The sequence below is a fragment of the Arctopsyche grandis genome, chromosome 13 (genome assembly GCF_051622035.1).
Source record: "Arctopsyche grandis isolate Sample6627 chromosome 13, ASM5162203v2, whole genome shotgun sequence".
NCBI lineage: Eukaryota > Metazoa > Arthropoda > Insecta > Trichoptera > Hydropsychidae > Arctopsyche > Arctopsyche grandis.
Genome location: NC_135367.1, coordinates 10,431,804 through 10,455,734, shown reverse-complemented (window position 1 = coordinate 10,455,734; position 23,931 = coordinate 10,431,804). Strand labels below are relative to the sequence as shown.

General features: G+C 34.9%; 1 protein-coding gene across 1 annotated transcript in view; it reads right to left on the bottom strand.

Moving 5' to 3' along the window:
- The window catches only part of LOC143921589 (1-phosphatidylinositol 4,5-bisphosphate phosphodiesterase epsilon-1-like), a 67,236-nt gene that overhangs the window by 20,578 nt on the left and 22,727 nt on the right, over positions 1–23,931 (bottom strand). The window contains exon 4 of the mRNA XM_077444940.1: positions 19,775–19,920. Within this exon, the coding sequence (XP_077301066.1) occupies positions 19,775–19,920 (146 nt within the window). The remainder of the gene's footprint in view (positions 1–19,774; positions 19,921–23,931) is intronic.

Genomic DNA, 23,931 nt, shown 5'->3' with positions numbered 1-23,931 from the left:
CTTTCCAGCTTACATGCGATAAAATCAAAAAGAAATATTACCACAAGGCTCAGTTGTCAAAATAAAATTGCCAAAAAGTAGTAGTAGAAGAAGGGAGGTGGTTATTGATATGAGCTCAATATTCAAAATAGCTTTAAAAATTACATTTTGTATAAAAATATTTTAAATTTTTATAAAAGATTTGATGTAGGTTTTTTATATTGAAATGGAAATAATACTGGATTTTATTTTTAAAATGGCTACATTACAATAAGTAGCGTTTAGTAGAAGATTGGATTACTTGCTGGGCTACTTTTATATAATGTAAATTATAAAATTGAGCCGCAGGCAATTCGTATTCAAAACGTATGCTTTCGAAGTCGTTTCAAGATGAGCTCCTTAAATATATATGTATATTAGATTTTAAAAGCATATCGTTGAATACACACAAGCTCTTTAAATTTATATACTTGTACTTGTAGTAGTAAAAGATTACTCTATTGCTAGCTACACACAATCAAGTCTAACGTAAGGTTCGTAAAAATGCTGCATTGTTTGTAATTGGCCAGGAAGGCCCGTTCCTGGTATATATGTACATATGTATGTGACTTCCCATACCATTCAGTGTGTTTTGGCCCTTAATAACCATTCAGAATTTTCCAGCAGGGATAGACGTACTTGAAATCATGGAGAAAATTTAATTTTTTTTTCGCCTCTGATCAGAATTTGAACCCACGACATTTCTTTAGGTAAATAATCACGCTACCATGTTGCTTATATCTAATATATAATTTCGAAAGAGACTTTGTATGTACAATGTATGTAAGTATGTAAGTACTGTAGCGTATGCTAAAAGGAGCCACCGTTATAATTGGTTTCGAGGATTATCTCCAGGCTTAAGTGCAAGTCGGCTAAACAATGATAAACACTTAGGCGATAGCGGAACTCGGTCGCATTCCCGTGGAGTTCTTAGAACTGACAACGCCAAAGCGTGGGACTGCACATCCGAGTACGTGACTAAACAATGGGGAAGTAACCGGACGTCGAAGATGCTCTGAGTGACCTGTCCTTTATAAGGAGGTACTTAGAGAATATCAAGACATTCTGGACGGAGCACTGCCAGTGCGTGTATCTCCTTAATCACCAATAAATGCTGTGACGCGACTTTGACCTTTTACTTGGAACCTCCACCCACCCCTCCGTAACAGTATCTTTGGTTGGGAACTTCGTAAACAAAACAAAGTTTCTATGATGACAATTCAATTGGTTGAATATTATATTTTTTTCGATGCAAATAAATTTAATAAAAAAACAAATGAATATTTACTATAAGATTCGCAATGTTTATGCTGTTTATATTACAAATACTGAGCGAAGCCGGGTAAAACAACTAGTGCTTTATATGTTGCAATTTTGACCCCATCTCATAGTTTGAGCACCGTTGATGGTTACGTCGCAGTATCATCGTCGGCAGTGGCGTGATGCGTATTCGGCACGTGGCAATTTAACGGAATTGACGACGCTACCTACGCAAGCGTTATTGAATTTTAACGGGCAAATTAACGGGACAAATTAATTAATTAAAAGCCCCCAACCTGCCGGCCCTGAAAATTTGCCGGCCCGTATTGTTTTACGAAGTTACACGCGCCCAGAGACGGATTATAAATGGACTTTTCCGCTCGAACTTTCCCCGACTCTATATTTCATTTTTGGGTTGGGCTCCAATGGTCGTGCGCGCCCCAACCCCGGTGAGAGTGCTAAGTTTCGCCACGACGATTAACGTTCGGCCATTATTGGCGGAAACTTTTCCCACGGACTCAGACAAGACGGTTTTTCCAATAAAGACCGAGCGCGAATAAATCCATGTAATTTTTGTTCGTAATCGACAATTTTGGTCATTGTATCGGTTTAAATGCACTCGTCGCTTTGGAGTAATCTGTAAAAGCAAGTTTTTGTGTTCTATGAAAAAAAATACACAGACACACAGACACGATGTATATAAAAACATATATAATAATTAAAATACATACCTCTTCTATAATTTGTATATAAAATTATTATTTTGAATAAAAATACCAATAAATTTATTTTACTACCGCCATCTATGTTTAAAACTAAAAACTGGATAAACGTCAGGCACTTTTCAGAAATTCAAATTTTAAACGCGTCTAAAACGATTTTTTTTCTCCATCGTAATGGCGGAGAATACATTTACTTACATATATTGATGACCAAAATGAGCAATATGGCAAAGTATGAAAACGATCGGATAAGAGGCAAATTTTTTCCTGAATTGTAATCGTAAGTGAAGTATAAAAGAGGTATGTAAAAAAACGAACGCGTGGATAAGTATGGGGACTTAAAATGCGCTGCGCGGAAGCGTACACATATACGCACATCCACGAAGACACACACACACACGTTCATTCATCATTTCGAACGGGTGAACGGGTTGGATTGACGAGTGTGTAACGCGCGCATTCAACTTTTTCTATTAATACATGCGCGCGCCTGCAAACTACCTTACATTATATTTATATATAACACTAGTGGTTTTACCCGGCTTCGCTTGGTATTTGTAATATAAACCGATTAAGCATGGTTAATCTAATACCAAACATTTTATTAAATTTGGATGGTTTTATTTTATTTAAATTTATTTGAATATTCATTTATTTTTTTACTAAATTTAACATCACGGATTCTACCACCCAAACCTTACATACATACTTGCATACTTACAAAGTCTCTTTCGAAATTATATATTACATAGATATAGCATATAACTTTAATCTATTTCGTGTATCAATTCCATTCCGAAACCACCCGTTGAAATCAACGGGCACATCACTAGTGATAATATAATACATATGGGAGTTTGTACAAAAAAATATTTTCTTCACAGCAAAATGGATCTATTTGTGTATGACAACAGTAAGTAGATACTTTGTACATATCACGTGTACAATAGCAACCCGTCATTTCTGACGGACCCATTTTGACAACGCACAAAAGACTTAAGGATAAAAGAGTGTGTAACGAGATATCATCGGATTTTTGTTCTGAGATATTGCAAATTTTTCACAAGCACGTACATAAGTACCACATCTATAGAAGATCTTGAGGCTTTACCTAATGGGTTCTAAGCTTCGAAAAAAACAGTTCAATACTGAGGTTGGATATACGACTCTACGAGTCAACGTTCGCTTAGATTTTAAATCTGATCAAAGTTTTCATCGCGACACGTCGCAGATATTCGGAATCGAAACTTTGCGAAAAACCGCGACTTCTTCTCCGATTCGTGAAAAACTCTTTCAGTCTCTAGGTGCGGGAGTTTTCCGCGCATAAAACGGAATCGCTTTTCACCGGGAAAGCCATCGGGAAATATTCGCTTTTTCGATTCGGAGCGTCTGAGGACGCATAAGCCAGAACGTGACGAGAATCGTAATATATTAATCTTTGATGAAAAGGAAGTTGCAAAGTTGTCTTTTCATTCCCCGTATTGTCGTTCCGTCTGTCAGTTCGTGTTTGGAAAACAATTTACACTTTTCCGCGTACCTGAAAAATATAATAATGTCACGCGTTTCGTTGGAGTCAGATCACATCTTCAGGGCAAAAGGAAAAATAATAGTTTTTCGAATTATATGTACATATACAAGTAAACACAGGTCAAGACAAAACAAAAATTAAATAAACACTAATAACGGTATCCTAAAGGATTCAAGTTACATAGGATAACGATTTCGTATAAAAATCTACCAAAGTTCTATGGTAGATATAATATATATTTATACGTACAATGAATATTTTCAGTCATTGGGAAAATTCTTACGGGTCCATAAACTTGAATGAAAAACTGTACGTTTTCATTCTATCTACCTTAAATAGAAATGTATGATATACTTTAATTAAAAATATGTACATATGTATGACGAAAAGTTTTTGGTATAAAAAAATAATCAGTTTCATGAAATATTAATATCATAGGTAATACATAAACTTCAATCTATTAATGCGAATTTACAAAATAGATAAATCACTATACATTCAACCCATTTATATTCTTGCATAGTCCGGATGATGAATATATGTAAATCAGTTGATGTTCAATATGAGACTAAATTTCAAAAGGATCTAATTTTTAAGCTGGAGAACAAGTGTACTTTTTTGTGGAAAAAAAGTTAGCTACGACGCATTTTTATCATAATAATTCTAACTGGGAATACATTTTTTTTAATTTACGAAAGGAGAAAGGTTTTTTCTTTGAATTAAGCTTAATTAGTACGAATTAATAATGACATGAAGATATGATTCTCACAGTTGGAGTCCTCATATGTCTCCCGGTCCGCACTTTTGTATATGCAATCTTAATATTTCGACAAGTTTCTCCTACATTTCTTAAAATATGAGAATCGCCGTTTTTGGTAACTATCAAACCTTCATTTATACATACATATGTTTTTCAATACAAGGCTAAAATATCACTGAAAGTACTCCAGGGGGAGAGGGGTTTTCCAAGGATCGCGACGGTATAGATTAGGCGTGCTAATGTTTTTTTGCATTTGCAAAACTATCTAAAAAGACACGTACGACCTATTTCTCCATCTGATACATAAGTTCGAAATATTCTGATTCTATTGTAAAATAAATCTAAATTATTAACACCTGTATGTAGAACTACTGATTGAAAGCTAAAAAATTGTATTTTTTTTAATTAGAGCATCTAAAATTGATCGCTTACGGCGAAATCAGACAGTGGTGATTTTTTTCTATATGTTTAAAACTATCTAAAAAAACCACGCCCCACATTCACCGCTGTCTGATTTCGTCCTTACGACACTCACACTTTCCATGGAATAAACACAGCCAGTCTCTAGAGACTTGGGGCTGTTGGGATGCAGTTGTTTGCGAGGCCAGAGGCTGTGTGTATTGGTATCGGCCTTCTCATTGTGTAATCGCAATTATTGACTACATGTAATACTAGATTCGATCCAAATGTATATACATATGTACAGTGGCGGACTGGGACTGAAATTAGTGCATGCCATGAGTCGAAGGGGGCCCACCCAGGGTTAAAAAAATTTGTCCCCTCCCCCATATAACAAAATTTTCTTCTTTCCATCGCGCTAAAAATCAAGGGTAAAAAAAAATAAAATTTTCAAAAATGGGAATAAACAAATTTAAGTACAAGAAAAATGGCAAAAGCAAAAAAGATCCATAAAATACATTGTATATTTCTTTTTAACCCTTGTCCTAGGTAAATAGAATGCATCATAAAAGAATGCGGCATAAAAGCGGCTTTTACTTTCGGTAGAAAACAATCTTTTTTATATCGGAATAAAAATGGAAAATATTCTTTGCATACACCTTATTGAGTTATAAAATATGAAAAAAATAAGCTTATTTTTGATAGAATAATTATAAAAAAATATTATGTAAAAAGTGAAAAAAGCGCCACAGGCGAAAATTTTTTTCTAAAAATCTTCACATGGTCAGCAAAAATCGACCATCAAACCGAGTCACTAAAACACTATCAATTAACTTAATTTCTACCGACTATCTTTTCACTTTATCTATGTACATACATACATACATATGTACGTAATAACAATAGATAAAGTTTTGTGATCATGCGAAAATCGGGATTTTGGGGAGGGGGCCCCTATCCTATATTTCTATATACATGGATTTGTCTAGATTACGAATAGATTTTATATTCGGAAACTGTTTAAAATTGTGTATTTAAATCGTCGAAGTATAATCAAATGTTATTTTGAAAGTATGAAGTAAATTTAAATCGCTGGTTGATGACGAATCGTCCTATCAAAATTGTTTTAAGCAATTCAGTTTATTCACGGAATAATTCACGGAAATTTGTTTATTCCCATTTTTATTTCAGTAGGTAGTTGTTACATAGGTATTGGTATATACATAATATTGAGGTTAGAAATGGGCCCAGCAAAAGGGCCCACGCAAATGTTGAAACTTACATTTCGAGCCTAATAAAAAAAGTTAACCGATCCTTGGGCTGCTAAAGCAGATATTAGTTGTTTGTGTATATCGTAAGAAATTTGCTTTGTTGAAATACCCAAACTTTAGGTCCCAAAGTGCAATATCCTATAAATTTTTACACACGTGAAATAGTTTTACTGAGGGCCCATATTTTCTAACAGATAGTGGGGCCCACATGCCATCGGGCATGTTCGCTTGTATGGCCAGTCCGCCACTGCATATGTACATATAATACAATATTTACTCCAGTAGCAGTCAGTACTCGAGGCGCGCCTTACGGCCTGTCATCGTGATGAAGACCGACCAGGTCGAGGAGTGGCTCCCAGAGGATGCTCCTCATCAGTTGATTGCGGCTGCATTGCCACGTGACTGTAATACCATACTAATGAAGACCATGCCGATGGATGAAGTAGGATGTATGTATGTACATACATATATGTAGCTGGAGTTGTACAACGCGCCGAAGCCGAGGATAGGAATGGGTCCCGACGGGTAGTCGAGTGATTCTTCAGAATTTGTAATGACGAGAAAATATCGTCTAGTGTAAGTAGATATATTTATTAAGTCAGTGGCGTACAGGTCGAGTGTCTCAGGTGCGCTGGAAAACTGAATAATCAGTCCAAATAGAGAAATTCAATATCGCGCAAGCTTCCGTTTACTACTCGTGGGTAATATTTCCCGAGGAAGTAAATATGCATACATACATATGTCGGTTTATTTATTTTGCAAAAATATACTATAATGTTCTCTGTGAGTTTGTGTCATGTGTTCGTTTCAAATGAACACAATAATTTTGTTGTGTAATTTTAATTTCAATAAAAATGTATAATATTATGAAATATGGATATGTGAGGATGTTTCTTATGATGAAGCATATTTTTTTCAATCAATAAAATATTAATGTAAATATGATTTTCTTATAAACGATATTTTTAAACGGAATTGATAGATGAACTACGTCCGAGGCTATTGTCGCTAGTGGTTTTGGTATGCACAGCCCTTGCAGTTTTGCATTCCCTTTTCAGTACTCACTCCAACCCCCGCGCTGCCCAATAATTCCATCCCCGCACGCTCGCCCGGCCATTCACTTACAAATAAACTAGCAGAATAGACCAGTGGTTAATATATGTATAATGCTTTGAAGAGAGTGGTCAGGGGTTTAAATCCCACTGGTTTATGCTGGCCAGACCTTGGATTTGTGACTCCAGGTCGATCGTTTCTTATCAGAGTTTGCCAATTTATCTGATTTTCACTGAAACGGTTCCAACAAATTGGCAACCTTACCCATTTTCTCGCAAAATTTTTAGCAATTTCGAATTTCGCTGAATTGTATAAAATACTGCAAATTTAAAAATTTGACCACAAATGTATCTGTGGATGTTAATTTGTATGTATTTACTGAATTTCGCTGAATTGTTTAAAATGCTGCAAATTTTCTTTGTAGATATTAATTGTATTTATGTACTTTGTATAATATTTGTATCAAATTTACAATGTTTCTGGCCAGGAAGGTGCATTGGGGTTACCTGCTAGGCCTTCCTGGTATAAATTGAAGATAAAATAAAAAATAAAATCAATAAAAATAAAAGAACACGAGTATGTGTCTTCGTTAGTGGTAACAGTGCGATTTTCTGCACTATTATGAACTTCTGATAATTATAATATTCATTTTTTGAAATCTCCATACTTGTCAATCTCCATACTTCATCTACATACTTGATATATGTAAAATATATAGATACGAAATTTTACATATAAACGATTTAATTTCATTAATCTTATAATACTGAACTGAAACGTAAAACCGAAACGGTGTCTGTAATTCGTTTCTGATTGGCTGTCGTCAAAGTCGTTTGTGATTGGCTGGATTGGTCAAAGACTTTTGTGCTCGATCGGTCGTTAAATAATATAATTTATTTTTGATTCAAATAAAAATATATAAATTTAATTAATAATAAAGATTTTTTCATGGTTTTCATTACAATTCCATTTACCGAGTGAAGACGGTTAGAACCGCCAGTATTTCATAAAAGTCAATACTATTGATTATTATGAAATTTTAATGCAATAAAACCGGAACTGGGTCGATCTTACGGAATCGGCCACACAATTCCATTTAAATTGGATAGGAAGAGACACGTTTTTACCATGAATTATTCAATAAAGTATGGGGTACATATTTTAACGCAGCACTATGTCTATCCATGCGGGCACATATATATAAATGGTGACAAAACTGCAGTACTTCTAGTACAGAAGTACTGCAGTTTTGTACAAAACTGCAGTACTAGAGTGTACGTTTGATTTTAATGCTTTTTATTATTGCGAAATAATGTTCACAATACTGATCTACTGGTCATTTTCTATTTTACAATTTTAATTTAATTTTGCTAGTAATCATAGTATTATATTATTCTAATGTTAATGTACAGCATAATAGGAAAAAGAGCTCAAAAACCTATTTACAATTCTTATAAATGCTCATAATACATCTAATATGTACATAATATTAATTGAAGACTCTCTAAAGTCGATGACCTAAAGCAGATTGTATTTGGGTAATCAGTGTTTATACCTGAAGGGTATAGACATTTTGATGTAATCACCGAGACTCTTCACAAGTGTGTAAGTATTGTGAGTGATTAGTGATTCTGTCATAGAATCTACTGGTTAGTTAGTTAGTAATCTCTGTAACAAACGGAATATTATATATGGCATGCATTTTTTTCAAGTGAGTATATATGGGTGTATTATAAATTATTTTTAGGGATTAGAGTGTACGTAGTTCTATCTTTTAATACTGAACTCACTTCAATCTGAATATTTTTATTAATTTACAAAAATTACACTGAGCCATCTATTATATAATATAATAAAATTTCTGATGACTTTTGCCTGACACTTCTTTCAAAATATTGTCGCATTAATAATTCTTAGGCGTAGTACATAAATTGCTTTTTCATTTTCTTCGGTATTTTTAATCTAGAATTACATTTCGCACATGTGCGACTCCAAACTTGGCTGGGGGGCCGAAAAAGGGGGGGGGTGGAGAATTGGGTTTTATTTAACGCTTTCGCTTTCACGCTTAATTCCGTTTGCACAATATTTATGAAGCGGACCTGCACAGTGTATAACTGTACACCACGTACTGTACGTATGTGTGTAGGTATACGTTGAATATCATTATTTTTAAATGCGACCCTTATGTGCAAGGGCGGCTCTTGGTGGGCGGGCGAAAATGAAATTAGCCGAGGAACGTATAGTCGTTCATATAATACACAATTTCAAAAGTTGTATATATTATTACGACCGAACAAAAAATAAAACGTATAATAATATACATATACATAACTGTATGTACTTACATGTGTATGAAATTTTATGTAAAAAATAAATATTTGAACGTCGTATCTTATTTGTAAGATTAAATTAGCAGAAATAATATAATATTATGACAGTGTATTGTTGCTGCTTATAGTCTATGAGTTTGCTTTTGTATTATGCAAAATATATTCACAAAGTTTACGGCTGTCAAAATATTACTCATATGGGTTGAATCTTGCAGGGTCACGTTTTTATAATACATGGATTTTTAACCCTTTTTTTATATATTTGGGTTTTTAGCCCTTTTTTATATACATATTGTATTTGCCAGTCATTTGACTTCTCGGAATATATAATGTATAAAATGAAATTTCAAAGGAAGTTACATATATTAAAAAATAGTTTTAAAAATAATAAATATATAATATATACGTATGTATTATATTATATATTATTTTTAAGAGACATATTAATATGAAGACTGTTTTTGTTAATTTTGAATAAGAATATAAAATTTTTGTGTGGTGTTTGACAAGGCAACACGCATGTTAAAATTTCTTAGCTAAGACCTGTTTTCATAACTACAAATGTTGAAAGTTCCAATTAATATACATATTTTTATTTCATTTTATTTTTATAGTCACAAATCAATATACACTCGTCATTACAGATTTGCTCCAATGCGACGGGTGTACATGTACGTTAACGAAATACAGAATACCTAAACAATCAGAAAACAGAAATACAGTAATACATATACAATCAGAATATATAGCATATAACAATTAATCAGAAATAATAATCATAGAGACATCTATGGATTATTTTTAGATTTTTTTTGTGTACAATTTTTATACATATAATTAATACGAGATATCTATAGATTTCAGATTACTGTGCATAATTATTACAAATTATACACAGGCAGATTTTGTGACAACAGGAATAGATCTAATACCAATTTTCAGGAACCGTTTCAGCAATGATCAGATAAAATTGGCAAATTCTGATAGAGAAACGATCGATTTGGAGTCACAAAACCCCCAAATCTAACCAGCAGATGGCGAGGACTCGAACCTTTGACCTTAGTGGTGTTAAATATATACGCTACCACTAAGCCAAACTGCTGGCTAATATGTATGCTGTAAACGGAATTAAAACTTATTTAACTCATTAGGGTAGGCTTCTTTTGACACTTGTTTTACTGTGCCAAAAAAAATCAGCTAGCCACTGTGCTGGACGTCAAGCGTCCAGTTAGAAATGTGTATTTTAACCTTAAGTAATGCAAAATCTGCCAGGTTAATTATTGCAATTGGCAATAAAAATTATTTTATCATGTGTTAAACTTCTAATAATATAAAATAAGTGCAAGAAATGAAAAACATAACGGCTGAAGCAGAGCCGTCTTTTCAAGGCGGATATCACTCTCACACTGACCGTTGAGCGCGGCGCGTACTAAATTCCTCCTCTCTCTCGCATATGTGAGGTACATAAGTATACTAGGGGCTTCTCGCGAAAATAATTATTTCTGTTGATATTAATGAATGTTTTTATTTCGTAATGATATAATTCGAATCATGGAGGTTTTGACGAGAAATACATAAGATATAAAGATCCTGCATTCAATATATTTGGATAAATTAAGTCCTGGCCACTCACTATCCATCACATTGCGGCAAGTGTTAAGAAAGTCCAAATATTTGAAGTTATCTTTTCTTAACAAAATTGATGGAAAATTTTGTAATTCCACTACATACATATGTACATCTTGCTAAAAGATTTCTTTTTAAAAGCTGCTTAACATTGAAAAGTTTGCACTTTATTCTCCTCTTCCATATTCATAATCTAGCGTAGAAGTCTTATAATATATCACGTATTCCCAAGGGGTTCATGGATCAATGGTTAAGAACGCCTGATGTAATATTTTGTATGTACATTGTTAAGGTTTCATATTTTTATAAAATAAGATTTGTTTTGTGCAGATATGTATGTATGTATGTACATATATGTTTGTACATACGATTCATATGTATGTACATATATATGTAGTGAACAATTCGGGTTGAGCGAGCTCGGTGCGGACGTGTGTTTGTGTGTTGTTCCCGATAAGTATGTAGAATTTTGTGTTAAATTGGAGCTAAATAGGAGGTGCTGGGATGAGTATGTAGCTCTTCTGGCGCCTCGCAAGTTAGTACATATTCAGAATCATTACCTATGCTTGATTTCATATTTTTTAAATGGAATTTAAATTTATAATATTTTCATATTTACATAATTACCCACATAATTTCGATCACATTTCTTTTGATAATAATTTACTATTAACGTCGATTGATTTATTAATGATAGTATTGATAATATTTAACGTTGAATTATTTCATATTTAATATTGAGTGAATGGTTTGATATTTAATGTTGAATTATTTCATAATTGATTATTTAATGTTGAGTGTTGAATTATTTCATAATTGATTATTTAATATTGAGTGTTGAATTATTTAATATTTAGTTTTGATAATTTAATATTTGATATTGGATACTTGTACTCAACGTTAACGTTATTGTTTGGTACTAATTTCATAAATATTATGATTGTGAATAAACTGTCTATATATGTAAATATATCATAAATGGAAACACACGTCCGTCCGCACGGAGTAATTAATAAGCTCAGAGCAGAGCTCCATGCAACCGCTCAGGTCCCCAAGTTGCAAATAGGGGAACGACTCTTGCAGTCAACTGCCATGGCGACATGGTGGTCCTGGACAAGGAGCGCTGAGATAAGAGTGGTGATGAGTGAATCCGTGGTAAGTTTCACTCTATAAAATGTCACACAACACTATGACGGTCTCAGGTCAGCGGCGAGTAAGTGCCGCCGCTTAACAAAAGCACAACCCGGTTTTCAAAGGTACCGTATCATCTTTGACAGAGAAGGAAACTCTATAATAAATCCCTGGTAGTGGGCAGCAGCTCTGCCAGTATAAGATGTCAAAACATTTACTGCGCTGTAGAAGGAAGTGGGAATCCACTGCAGTATTCTCCCAAGATAACTATGATGTACAAAAATAAAAGTGTGAAGAAGTCTGACTCTCCGGCTGACACCCGGCGCCTTCGAGGTTCCAGGTCTCACGGTGTGAAATTGGCTACTGGCCACATGCATGTGACTCACCAGGCATCATGTGGAAAATATGCGACTGGAGAAACTTTACGGAACAAATCCAAAATAGGTACTTGGAACGTTAGAGGACTCCTGAATCCTGGGAAAACACTGGTTGTTGAGAAAGAGATGTACAGTCATGGGCTAGATATACTCGGAATCTCGGAAACGCACTGGAAGAACAACGGCCATTATAAAACTTCAAATGGAAATACGATATATTTTTCTGGTAACCAAGATTCGTCACATAGCGGTGTCGCGGTGATCTTAGCATCTAAATTAACCAGTGCACTAATTGGCTACAACCCCATAAGCGACAGACTTATACACTTAAAACTCAACACGCATCCGTATAAACTAAACATCCTTCAAATATATGCTCCTACTGCAGATGCCGAAGATATTATAATAAATGCGTTCTATGCTTCACTACTCGATACATTGTCAAATATCTCAAACAAAGAAATGACCATCATTCTTGGTGATTTTAATGCCAAAGTCGGTAATAATAGCAACATTGATAACATAGTAGGTAAATATGGATTGGGTATTCAAAATGAGAGAGGAGAGAAACTTATAAGTTTCTGCATTGAAAATAAAATGTCCATTATGAATACTTGGTTTCAACATCATCCTAGGCGATTGTACACTTGGATATCTCCTGGGGATCGTCACCGCAACCAAATCGATTATGTATTAATAAATTCTAGATGGAAATCATCGATACATAACGTCAAAACATATCCAGGTGCAGATTGCGGATCGGACCATAACTTACTTGTTGCTAAATTTCGACTGAAATTGAAAATGATTAAAAGACATCAAAATAAAGCAATTAAACTCACCAATGATGATGTAATTAATTTTGGCAATGTAATCAGAGAAAAAGATGCAGAATTCCAAATAAATCCTAATGTAGATGTAGAAGAGTCTTGGAAAATTTTTAAAGATCTCATAATTCGGTATGCCAGAAAACATCAAACACCGCAAAATGAACATCGTAAGTCTTTTATCTCTGATTCAACTTGGGTTAAGATAAAAGAACGTAAAAGACTTAAACAAACTGGCATAACATCGACAGAATATCTTGAAAGGTATGCAATATTACATAAAGATATTCAAAGGAGTTGTAGGCGGGATAAAGCTAAATATATAAATGACATATGTGAGGAGATAGAAAAACACGCATTAAAGAATCAGGCAAGGGATATTTTTCACAAAGTAAAAATCGTCACTCAAAAATTTTCACCCAAAACTTGGACAATAGATGATCAATTTGGAAACACGCTTACAGATATTGATGTGATACTCAACCGATGGAAAGAATACTGTTCGGAATTGTACAGTGGTAGTTCGTCGACCTCAATTGTTTCCCTAATTGATGATGTCAGGGAGCCTGACATCTTGACATCTGAAGTTGTAAATGCCATAAAGAAACTGAAATGTAAAAAGTCTCCTGGCAGCGATGGTATACAAGCTGAACTTCTGAAAGAGCTTGGTGAAACTGCGATAAAGGCGCTATGTAATATGTGCAACAAGATCTGGGTAAACGGAGTATGGCCGAAAGATTGGGTCAATTCAATATTCATTCCCTTACACAAGAAAGGATCTACAAAAAAATGCGAGAATTACAGGACCTTAGCCTTAATATCGCACTCTAGTAAAGTATTGCTGTATATAATTAAAGATCGTTTGAGCAGTTACCTTGGATGGCAAATACCGAACGAACAAGCAGGGTTTGTAAAAGGCAAAGGGACGAGGGAACAAATACTGAATATACGTCAACTCATTGAAAAATGTCGGGAGTTTCAAACTCCAGCCGTTCTTTGTTTTATAGACTATAAAAAAGCTTTTGACTTTGTGAACTGGGACTATCTGTGGAAAGTTCTACTGGACATGGGAGTCCCCATGCATCTTGTAAAGATAATACATAACTTGTATAATGATAACAATGCAGTAGTTCGAATCAATTCGCTAAACTCGACAAATTTTCGAGTACAACGTGGAGTAAGGCAAGGGTGTATATTATCTCCAGACCTATTTAATATATATGGAGAGTATATAATGCGTAGAGCACTGGATGGTTGGAAGGGTGGAGTGTCCATTGGTGGAAAAAAACTATCCAATCTTCGGTATGCGGATGACACAACGCTCATAGCTAATAATCATGAAGAAATGGCCGAACTGATCCGTCGTGTTGAGACAGAGAGTAATGTGCTTGGCCTCCAGATAAACCGCCCCAAAACAAAAATTATGATAATTGACCGTCACCAACAGCTGCAAAACAACAACTCAGCTTTAAACGGTATAGATGTGGTTGATAATTTTGTCTATCTGGGGTCACTCATATCTAACAACGGCGGCAGCGAATTGGAAATACGGCGCCGGATTACATTAGCAAAATCGGCAATGTCACAACTAACGAAGATTTGGAAGAATAGAGCCATTACAACTGCTGTCAAAATCCGTCTCGTGAAGAGTCTCGTTTTTTCTGTCTGCCTTTATGGTGTCGAGACGTGGACCATGAAGGCGGCGGATAGACGGAGAATCGATGCCTTCGAGATGTGGTCCTGGAGACGGCTACTGCGCGTGCCTTGGACCGACAAACGCACGAATGTGTCTATTCTTGAAGAATTGAAAATCAAGGATAGATTGTCAACAATATGCCTGAAACGTATATTGCAGTTCTTCGGCCACATTGCACGAAGAGGTGAGGAGAGCCTGGAGCGGTTGGTTGTGGTTGGTAGCGTCGAAGGCAGAAGAGCCAGAGGCAGATCCCCCGCACGCTGGACTGACCAAGTATCTGCAGCGACGGGCGCTTCCACGGTAGCAAGTCTTCGCCTGGCCGAATTTAGAACTGAATGGAGGCAGCTGGTTGACCGCACATCATAGTCACGATCCTCAGTGATGAGGGAACCGACAGCAATATATATATGTAGTATGTTTGAGCTTTGCGTTTTTAATATATTTTACGAGATCATAAACCACCAGCGGTATGTAAGACTTTTATTTAATATAATACATAAATAGGTGCATATAAATATACATATGTGAAAAGAATAAAATGTTCATTCAACTGTGAGATATTTTACCGAAGAATGACGTTGCATTTTTATTACATTTTATTTGCGGCATTCGCATTATTTTTGGATAATAAATGTGAATGCTTTTTTTTGCTTTCAAATCGAATTCGTGGAAAAGCTTGAGATTTGCAATTTAAAGTATGTAATATAAATGTTTATGAGAATATTCAAAGTCCATTTATGCATGTGTATAGAAACGTACTTATAAATTATGCTAAGTGCATGGTAAATATTTAGAAAGGTGCAACTTCATAAATCTGATTTATATTTACAATATATGTGTAGTAAATTTATTAATAGTAAGAAATGTTGTCAGTACTCCTTTTTATCATTTCCAAATTATATATCTACAAGTGTTATGCCTGATGAAATATCCTCGCATGGGCTATGGCATATTAAGTTATTAAATAAAAAAAATTAAAATAAATGTGTCGGTCCTTTGTTCGATCCGCACGCGGTCGTATTTTTTAAATGAAAAAAAAAACGGTAAGAACTATCTACATATGTACATATATATGTATATATATATACATATATATATATATATATATATATATATATATATATATATATATATATATATATATATATATATATATATATACATATACACATATATACATATATACAATATAAAAAAGCATTAGAAAAATTAATTAATTAATTTTCAATAGATGGCGCTAAATGCTCCAAGACAATTTTCGTAAAGGAAACATTAGTAGCAAACAATATACATATATGGAGGTTTATTCTTGATTCATTATTATGTTCATATTATATTCGTACGTTTTGTTGACAGTGTTTTAACTGTGACGTACATGTGTCGAATTGAAACGACTATTATAATACGTAGAGCGTTATCGCAGACACACAGACACACAGAATAGCGAAATTATATATGTATATACATATGATATATTTTATATTTTACAAAAAATATCTACATAGTTCATGTTGACAAGCATTTATTAGGCGATTCATTCAAATTTTGTATTTAATAAAAATTTTCATTATGATGAATGATTAAGCACAACAGTCCAAGATTTTCAAGAGCGTCCTTCAGAATGAAACTAGGCAATTAATTAAATTCTTAGCTTTTCATTTCTATTATTATGGAATGGATAGTAAAATCAAAGTAAAAAGATTTTCTTTAAAAGTTATAATTTAAAATTTTATTTTGAAACCGAAATTTGAAGCACTTGAAAATCGTATTTAATTAAATGTTAAAACCTTTATATACTTATGTTTTCAAACTGACTAATATTACGTTTATCTAATATATAATATATAATTGGAAGTATGTATGTAATGTTGGTTGAAACATCGAAAACAAATTTAAGTTTTTACGATGACGATTCGATATGGTTTCGATTCGATATATATTTTTTTCAATTCAAATGAATTTAATAAAAACAAATGAATATTTATTATTATATTCGCCATATATATTTGCCATATATATTACAAATACTGAGCGAAGCCGGCTAAAACAACTACTATAATATAAAACTGTGTCAGTTGTTATGAAAGCAGAATAATTCCATTGAAAAAATAAGGTTAAAAAAACTGATAATTTAAAATTATTAGATTAAATAATTTCAAATCAAATGTGACATTAATGAGATTATTTTTCGGTACTCTTATTATCGCCTAACGTTATAAAAATATATTTTTTATAATTTGTAAGAATTTTTCAACTTATTCCATTTTCATAATAACTCATAATTGTAACAGTTAGGCTGAAAAGTTCGTAGGCTAGCATAGAAAAAATCTTTTTTTTGTTAGAATTTGATTTAATTATTCAATATAGTTGCCTTTGAGGGCGATACAACGATTTTAGCGGTCATACAATTTTTCGATACCATTTTTATAGTACGATTTGTCTTTAGCCTCAAAATAGGCTTCAGTTTCGGCGATTACCTCTTCATCGGCGCTAAATTTCTGTCCAGCGAGCATCCTCTTGAGGTCTGAGAACAGGAAAAAGTCGCTGGGGGCCAGATCTGGAGAATACGGTGGATGCAGAAGCAATTCGAAGCCCAATTCATGCAATTTTGCCATCGTTTTAATTGATTTGTGACACGGTGCATTGTCTTGATGAAACAGCACTTTCTTCTTCTTCAAATGGGGCCGTTTTTCCGCGATTTCGTCCTTCAAACGCTCCAATAACGCTACGTAATAGTCGCTGTTTATGGTTTTTCCTTTTTTAAGATAGTCGATGAATATTATACCATGCGCATCCCAAAATACTGATGCCATAACCTTGCCAGCCGACTTTTGCGTCTTTCCACGCTTTGGAGTCACTTCATCACGTGCAGTCCACTCGGCTGACTGTCGATTGGACTCCGGTGTGAAATGATGGAGCCATGTTTCATCCATTGTCACATATCGACGCAAAAATTAGGGTTTATTACAATTGAACAGCTCCAAACACTGCTCAGAATCATCAATTCGTTGTTGTTTTTGGTCGATTGTGAGCTCGCGCGGCACCCACTTTGAACAGAGCGTTCGCATACCCAAATATTCATTCACGATATGTCCAACACGTTCCTTTGATATCTTTAGGGTCTCAGCTATCTCAATCAATTTCAATTTACGGTTATCCAAAATTATTTTGTGGACTTTTTTGATGTTTTCGTCGGTAACAGCCTCTTTGGGGCGTCCACTGCGTGCATCGTCCTCGGTTCTCATTTCGCCTCGTTTAAACTCAGCAAACCACTTCTCAACGGTTGATTTTCCTGGTGCAAGGTCCAAATAATGTTTATCAAGCCAAACCTTGGCTTCAATAGTATTTTTTTTTCGCCGAAAAACAATGCTTTATTAACACACGAAATTCTTTTTTATCCATTTTTTCAAACTAATAAAAGTTGCTTCACTCAAAATGCTATAACTCACTAACTAATAGTACGACAGCTGTCATTTATACACGTGTCTTTTTAAGGTTAGGGCTTACTAAAAATCATATGGATTTAATACTAGTAGCGCTATCTATGTGTCAGCCTACGAACTTTTCAGCCCACCTAATATATAGGTATGTTGAATCTTTACGACTTTTGTCATGAATCAAAAGAAAATTAAGCCAACTGAAAATTACAGCTTCGTATGTGGCATATATATATATATATATATATATATATATATATATATATATATATATATATATATATATATATATATATATATATATATATACATAATATATATAGATATAAATGTAGTACTATGTAAGTTTCTCAATTAGATCTGATAGCAAAAAAGCCAACGAAACAGATTTGGTCCGAGTATGATTGGATCGTCGGCGATTGTCGATCTTCTAAAATCGCTTATCCGAGTTTTCCCCGTGCTAGTGCGAAAGGAAATCCATTTATAGTTGACATTAGCATTCCGTGTGGGCGATGTCTTCGCAATCATGTAAATTCGATGAAGCGGGTTTGATCCTGCAGCATCAGACGGGGCGATCGGGAATCCCGAAGCAAGTAGTTTCCGCCGGCCTACAGTCACTATCATCAGCTGAAGGCCGAAAGAAACCCCTGCTCCGATCTTCCATTATTCTCCTCTTGTCGGTTCGACGTGCTCGGACGTAGAGCGCCGCTGACTCAAATATGCGTCGTTTGAGACAAAGCGCTCGAACTACATATGTGTATATATGTATGTATGTATGCTCGAAACTTTGATGGAATATCAAAGCAAATTCGATATCAAATTTTCGCTTCGTTGGAAATTGTCTTGTGTTGACTGAAACCGATTTTACTCGTAAATTTTAAACGTGTACTTTAGGGCCACGTCCACCGTTCTAAATATAATCTGCTTATTCGCGCTGTCACTTTCGATTCATTATGTATTGGATTATTTTTATCCCGAGATCAGTCGAGTTGAGTTATTAACGGATTAAAAATAGCACGGCATATTTATGTATGTGAAAATAAATTTCGCAACATTGGGGCGTTCTTTAATAGGAGATTATGAGAGAGCTGCCGCTGCTTGTAAAATACGGCGTTTCAATTTTTGGGTCAAGAGATTTTTCGGGTTTTCTTCAGGCGCCTTTTCATCCCACCCTCACCCCTACGCCCTCGGAAAGCCGGGTTATAATCTTTAAAGTAAAATTAGATCGTATTACGGTCCGGAAGTTCGAGCCGCCGAAATTAATTAATTATCTTTGGCCTTTTAGCATTACGTCTAGCTCGAACGAGCAATTGGAATTCTTCGGAACAGTTTGACTTACTTGAGACCGGCAACAATCTCCATGGCTCCGTTGAAGTTGCCGTAGTTCCAGCAAGAAAGTGCAGCTCGCAGGAGACAAGACAGGCAAGCTCGACGTTCTTCCAACGTTGGTTGTGCCAACACCAGCTCCGTACTCCATGCGCTCACCTATCAAATTAAAAATAACAAATAAGTTTGTTTACAAAAGTGTATGGAAGTCCGGAAGTGTCAAGACAAGTCCAAACGTGTTGAGATAATGGCAGTGCACCCTGATGAAGACTCGAAAAACTATATACAGTGTACTCTCGATTATCCGGGTGCGGATTATCCGTGCTTGAAAAATATTAATTATTTTTTTTATATTAATTAAATTTTGTTCTTATATGATAATGAGACGCGCCGATTGATTGCGACCATAAACGTGCGTGTTATTTGAAACAAGTGATGTCACAAAGAAATGTTTTTCATTCCCTTTTTAAATTTATTTTACTATTGCGTCAATTCTTTCAGTCGCTTTTGATCATCGACGAAGTATTATTTGAGTATTTATTTATTTATTTTTATTTTATTTTATTTTTTTACATACATATTTTTACATACATATATACAAATATACCAGGAAGGCTTAACAGGTAAACCCCAAATGCGCCTTCCTGGTCCACATAATTATTACATAGATACATGTAAATCTAAACAATATCTGACATCTATGGTCAGATATTACAAACATCGTATTAATACGATAAATAACTTTCATGTAACAATACGAATTTTATATTCGATAAACAACCACAGAGACATCTATGGTGAGCAATATGGCGAAACCTAAGATATAACAATAACTAAAGGTTCGCAACAGAAAATTGGGAAGGACATGCCAATTTTACAGGAATCGTTTCAATGAAAATCAGAAAAATTGGCAAATTCTGATAAGAAACGATCGACCTTGACAAACCAAGGTCTGGCCAATAGCGAGACTTAGCGGGAATCGAACTCGTAACATCAAGTACGAGATAATTCAACATTCACCACTAGACCACGCCACTGGTTATGATTATGATTAATCTACAATACAAAAAAATATGAACAAGTTAAAATTTATAGATGTCTCGTTAATTTCGAGCTTTGGCCAGGAAGGCGCATTGGGGTTTACTTGTTAGGCCTTCCTGGTATATACATATGTATAAAGTAAAATATGCAATCATTAAGAAAATATCATTTTGGAATTTGCACCCACAACTCTTAAGCTGGCAAACAATTGCGTAGGTAGATGAAAATATAAAAAGTTAAGTAAGGGCCGAGCCGCACCGTGCAACTTTGTCGACCGAATAGTCGCGCGACACGAAAAAATGTATGGAAATGTGTGCGATAAACAAGTTGACGGGTGTGGCATGTCCCATCTACCTGCATGCATTGGTCTGGTCGCCCTCAACCAAGTTGTTCGCGAGTTGAGCGGTGCGGCCCGGCCCTAATCGTCGTTTTGATGCGATATAGAATATACATATTTAAATTGAAAATAATCTGTTATCACTGATCTTTCGTCAAAAGTAATCTAAAGCAAGCTAAATAAACTAACGAAGTTGCCAGTGATAATGATCGAGTTGCTAGCAGCGGTCTCCAATGGTTCTTCAGCATACAGTCCGACGAGCGCTTCTCTCCCATTCCAAAAAAACAACCTAAGAATCAAATTGAGGCTGTAATGGGTTTTCCCTTTGCCGTCCGACGAGCGGGAAGAGCGACGGCAAATGGAAAACGGGAAATATGAGAATGGTCTCCGGAACCATATATGTGCAAGAAAAATGGTGCCCAGAAATAGACAGAATGCTTTCATAGTTACTCACGCCAAAACTAGCACAATTTATAAGAATCTCTGATGAAACTAAATCAAGATGCATAATATACATATATGTATGTATATGTGTGTATGATTTGTATTGCGTGTATTTACATAGAAATTAAATTACTCAACGAATTCGTTGCCGGTTTTCCACACTTCGATTAAATTACACACGATTCATATGTTTGTATTATTGTAGTTGAGAAAATAAATTGAATTTATCGAAAGTAAAACGTTCAACAACTTTCAAAACGAAATATGTATTTGATACCTTCAAGTATTCAGGTATTAGAGCTTTAAGATATGGTAGTATATGTAAAAACTAAATAAAAGCATTTAAAAATGAGAACCTGTAAAGCAAATTTTATAAAATATAGAGTGAAAGAGAAAAGGTTATAAGCGTTTAAACAATTAAAATCTGATACAGAGAGATGGCGGCGAAAAGGTATATAAAGTAAGAATAACTAAAACGAACAAACTGGACGAACAGTCTGAACGATCAATTCGGACGATAGACGTCAAGAAGAAATATGACGGAGTATTTTCAAACGTGTCTATTACGATTTTTTATCACCATTGTAATGGCAGCATCATTTCCACTTATATTCATGACCGAACCGAGCAAAATGGCAAAGTATGAAAACGATCGGATAAGAGCCCAAAATTTTTTTTGACTAGTAATTGTAAGTGAAAAAAAGAAGAGGTTTGTAAAAAAATGTACAATATATATGTACGTAATGCTTAAGCTGAAACTTTTTCACACGTAAAGGTTCGTTTATACCAGTACAGCTCAAGCCGGCAACTGCAATTAAACATCAGTATGAAAAATATTCTTTCGTAGATACATTCCATATGGATCATAATTCTTTTGTATATTCCGCATTCCTACGTTCCGTAATGTGTAAGTGGCGGATCCGAAACAGCAGTAGCCGACACGATATATTCAAATTATACAGCAGTAAATGTCACCGAAACATGTCAAGCATGGATTTTTTTATTCCAATTGATAATTGGTCAAGTATTTCACCTGTACTAATCGATATTAATTTAAAATTATGTCGCCCAGCCAAAGTCACGTACTTATCAATTAAGCAATATGTAATACGAATATCATATGATCGTAGACGAAAGTTTCAAACTTGCAAATCGATTTAAGTGATTCAATTAGCGTAAAGAGGGTCGGGTCAACTTAAATATGTACAAATGTATGTATGTACATACATATGTACGTGTGTGGATCTCATGTTAGGGTGACGCTATTTTATTACGTCACACGGTCACCCGAGCGAACCAATTTGGGATAGGTCAGGTTGGGTCACAGCCGGAAACCCTTCGTTTTACATGAATCCGACTTTGAGCCTCTACAATGGGTGTAGATCAGTGGCGAGACGTTACATTTTGATTAAAGGGTCCAATAATTTCAGAAAATACAGGCCCTCATTCCGACAAGTATATTTGGAGACGAGTAAATGATTATTCATGAATCATATCTGTATTAATATATAAAATGTGAGTGAGTGATTTTTTTAAATATAAATGAGTTCCCCTGTATAATTTATAGTGGAGACGTTCAGAATTCTCATTGAAAGGCTCCGAAAAGAGTCAAATTTCCCAAGATGAGTCACATTTTGAGAAATTCTAACGGCTCGTTTCGTGTATAGAATTAGTCAACAATCGGGTATTTTTTGTCACAGTTAAGGGGCTCATCGGCGCAGCAATTTGTCGTTATAATCAGTTGGGCAATTTTTCGTGACGACAAACTATACATTATATACATACATAAAGACGCTAATCTCTCTCTCTCTCTGTGTGTGTATGTGTCCTAACGCTAGCCGAACATAATGAATCGATAAAAAGCCTAAAATTTGTATAAATTAATTCGCGGTTTCGAACCGGTCACCTCTCAATACAAATATCCTCTATACATATAGGTATATTCGAGTTAGGAGTTAACCGATTACGCCATGGTCCGATTTCAAATTGTCAGGGCGACCGCCTAAGGGCGGCAGCCGTCTAGGGGCGGTGGCGGTTGCAAGGGAGCGGGGGGGGGGGGCGACGGCCGGTGTTTTTCAGTTCCGGATCCCGATTTCTTTTTCAGTTCTAGATCCTGATTCTTTTTTCATTTCCGGTTTTGGATTCCTTTCAGTTCCGGATACCGATCCCTGTTTCAGTTCCGATTCCCGATTTCTGTTTTAGTTCCACTTCCGATTAATTATTACTATACGTAGTGTAACTTTATTTTTAATCATGTATCAATTTGTTTCCGAAACCACCCGTTGAAATTTCAACGGGCATAAAACTAGTAATTAATAATCTTACTGGTGAAGTTATTTCTTACCGGT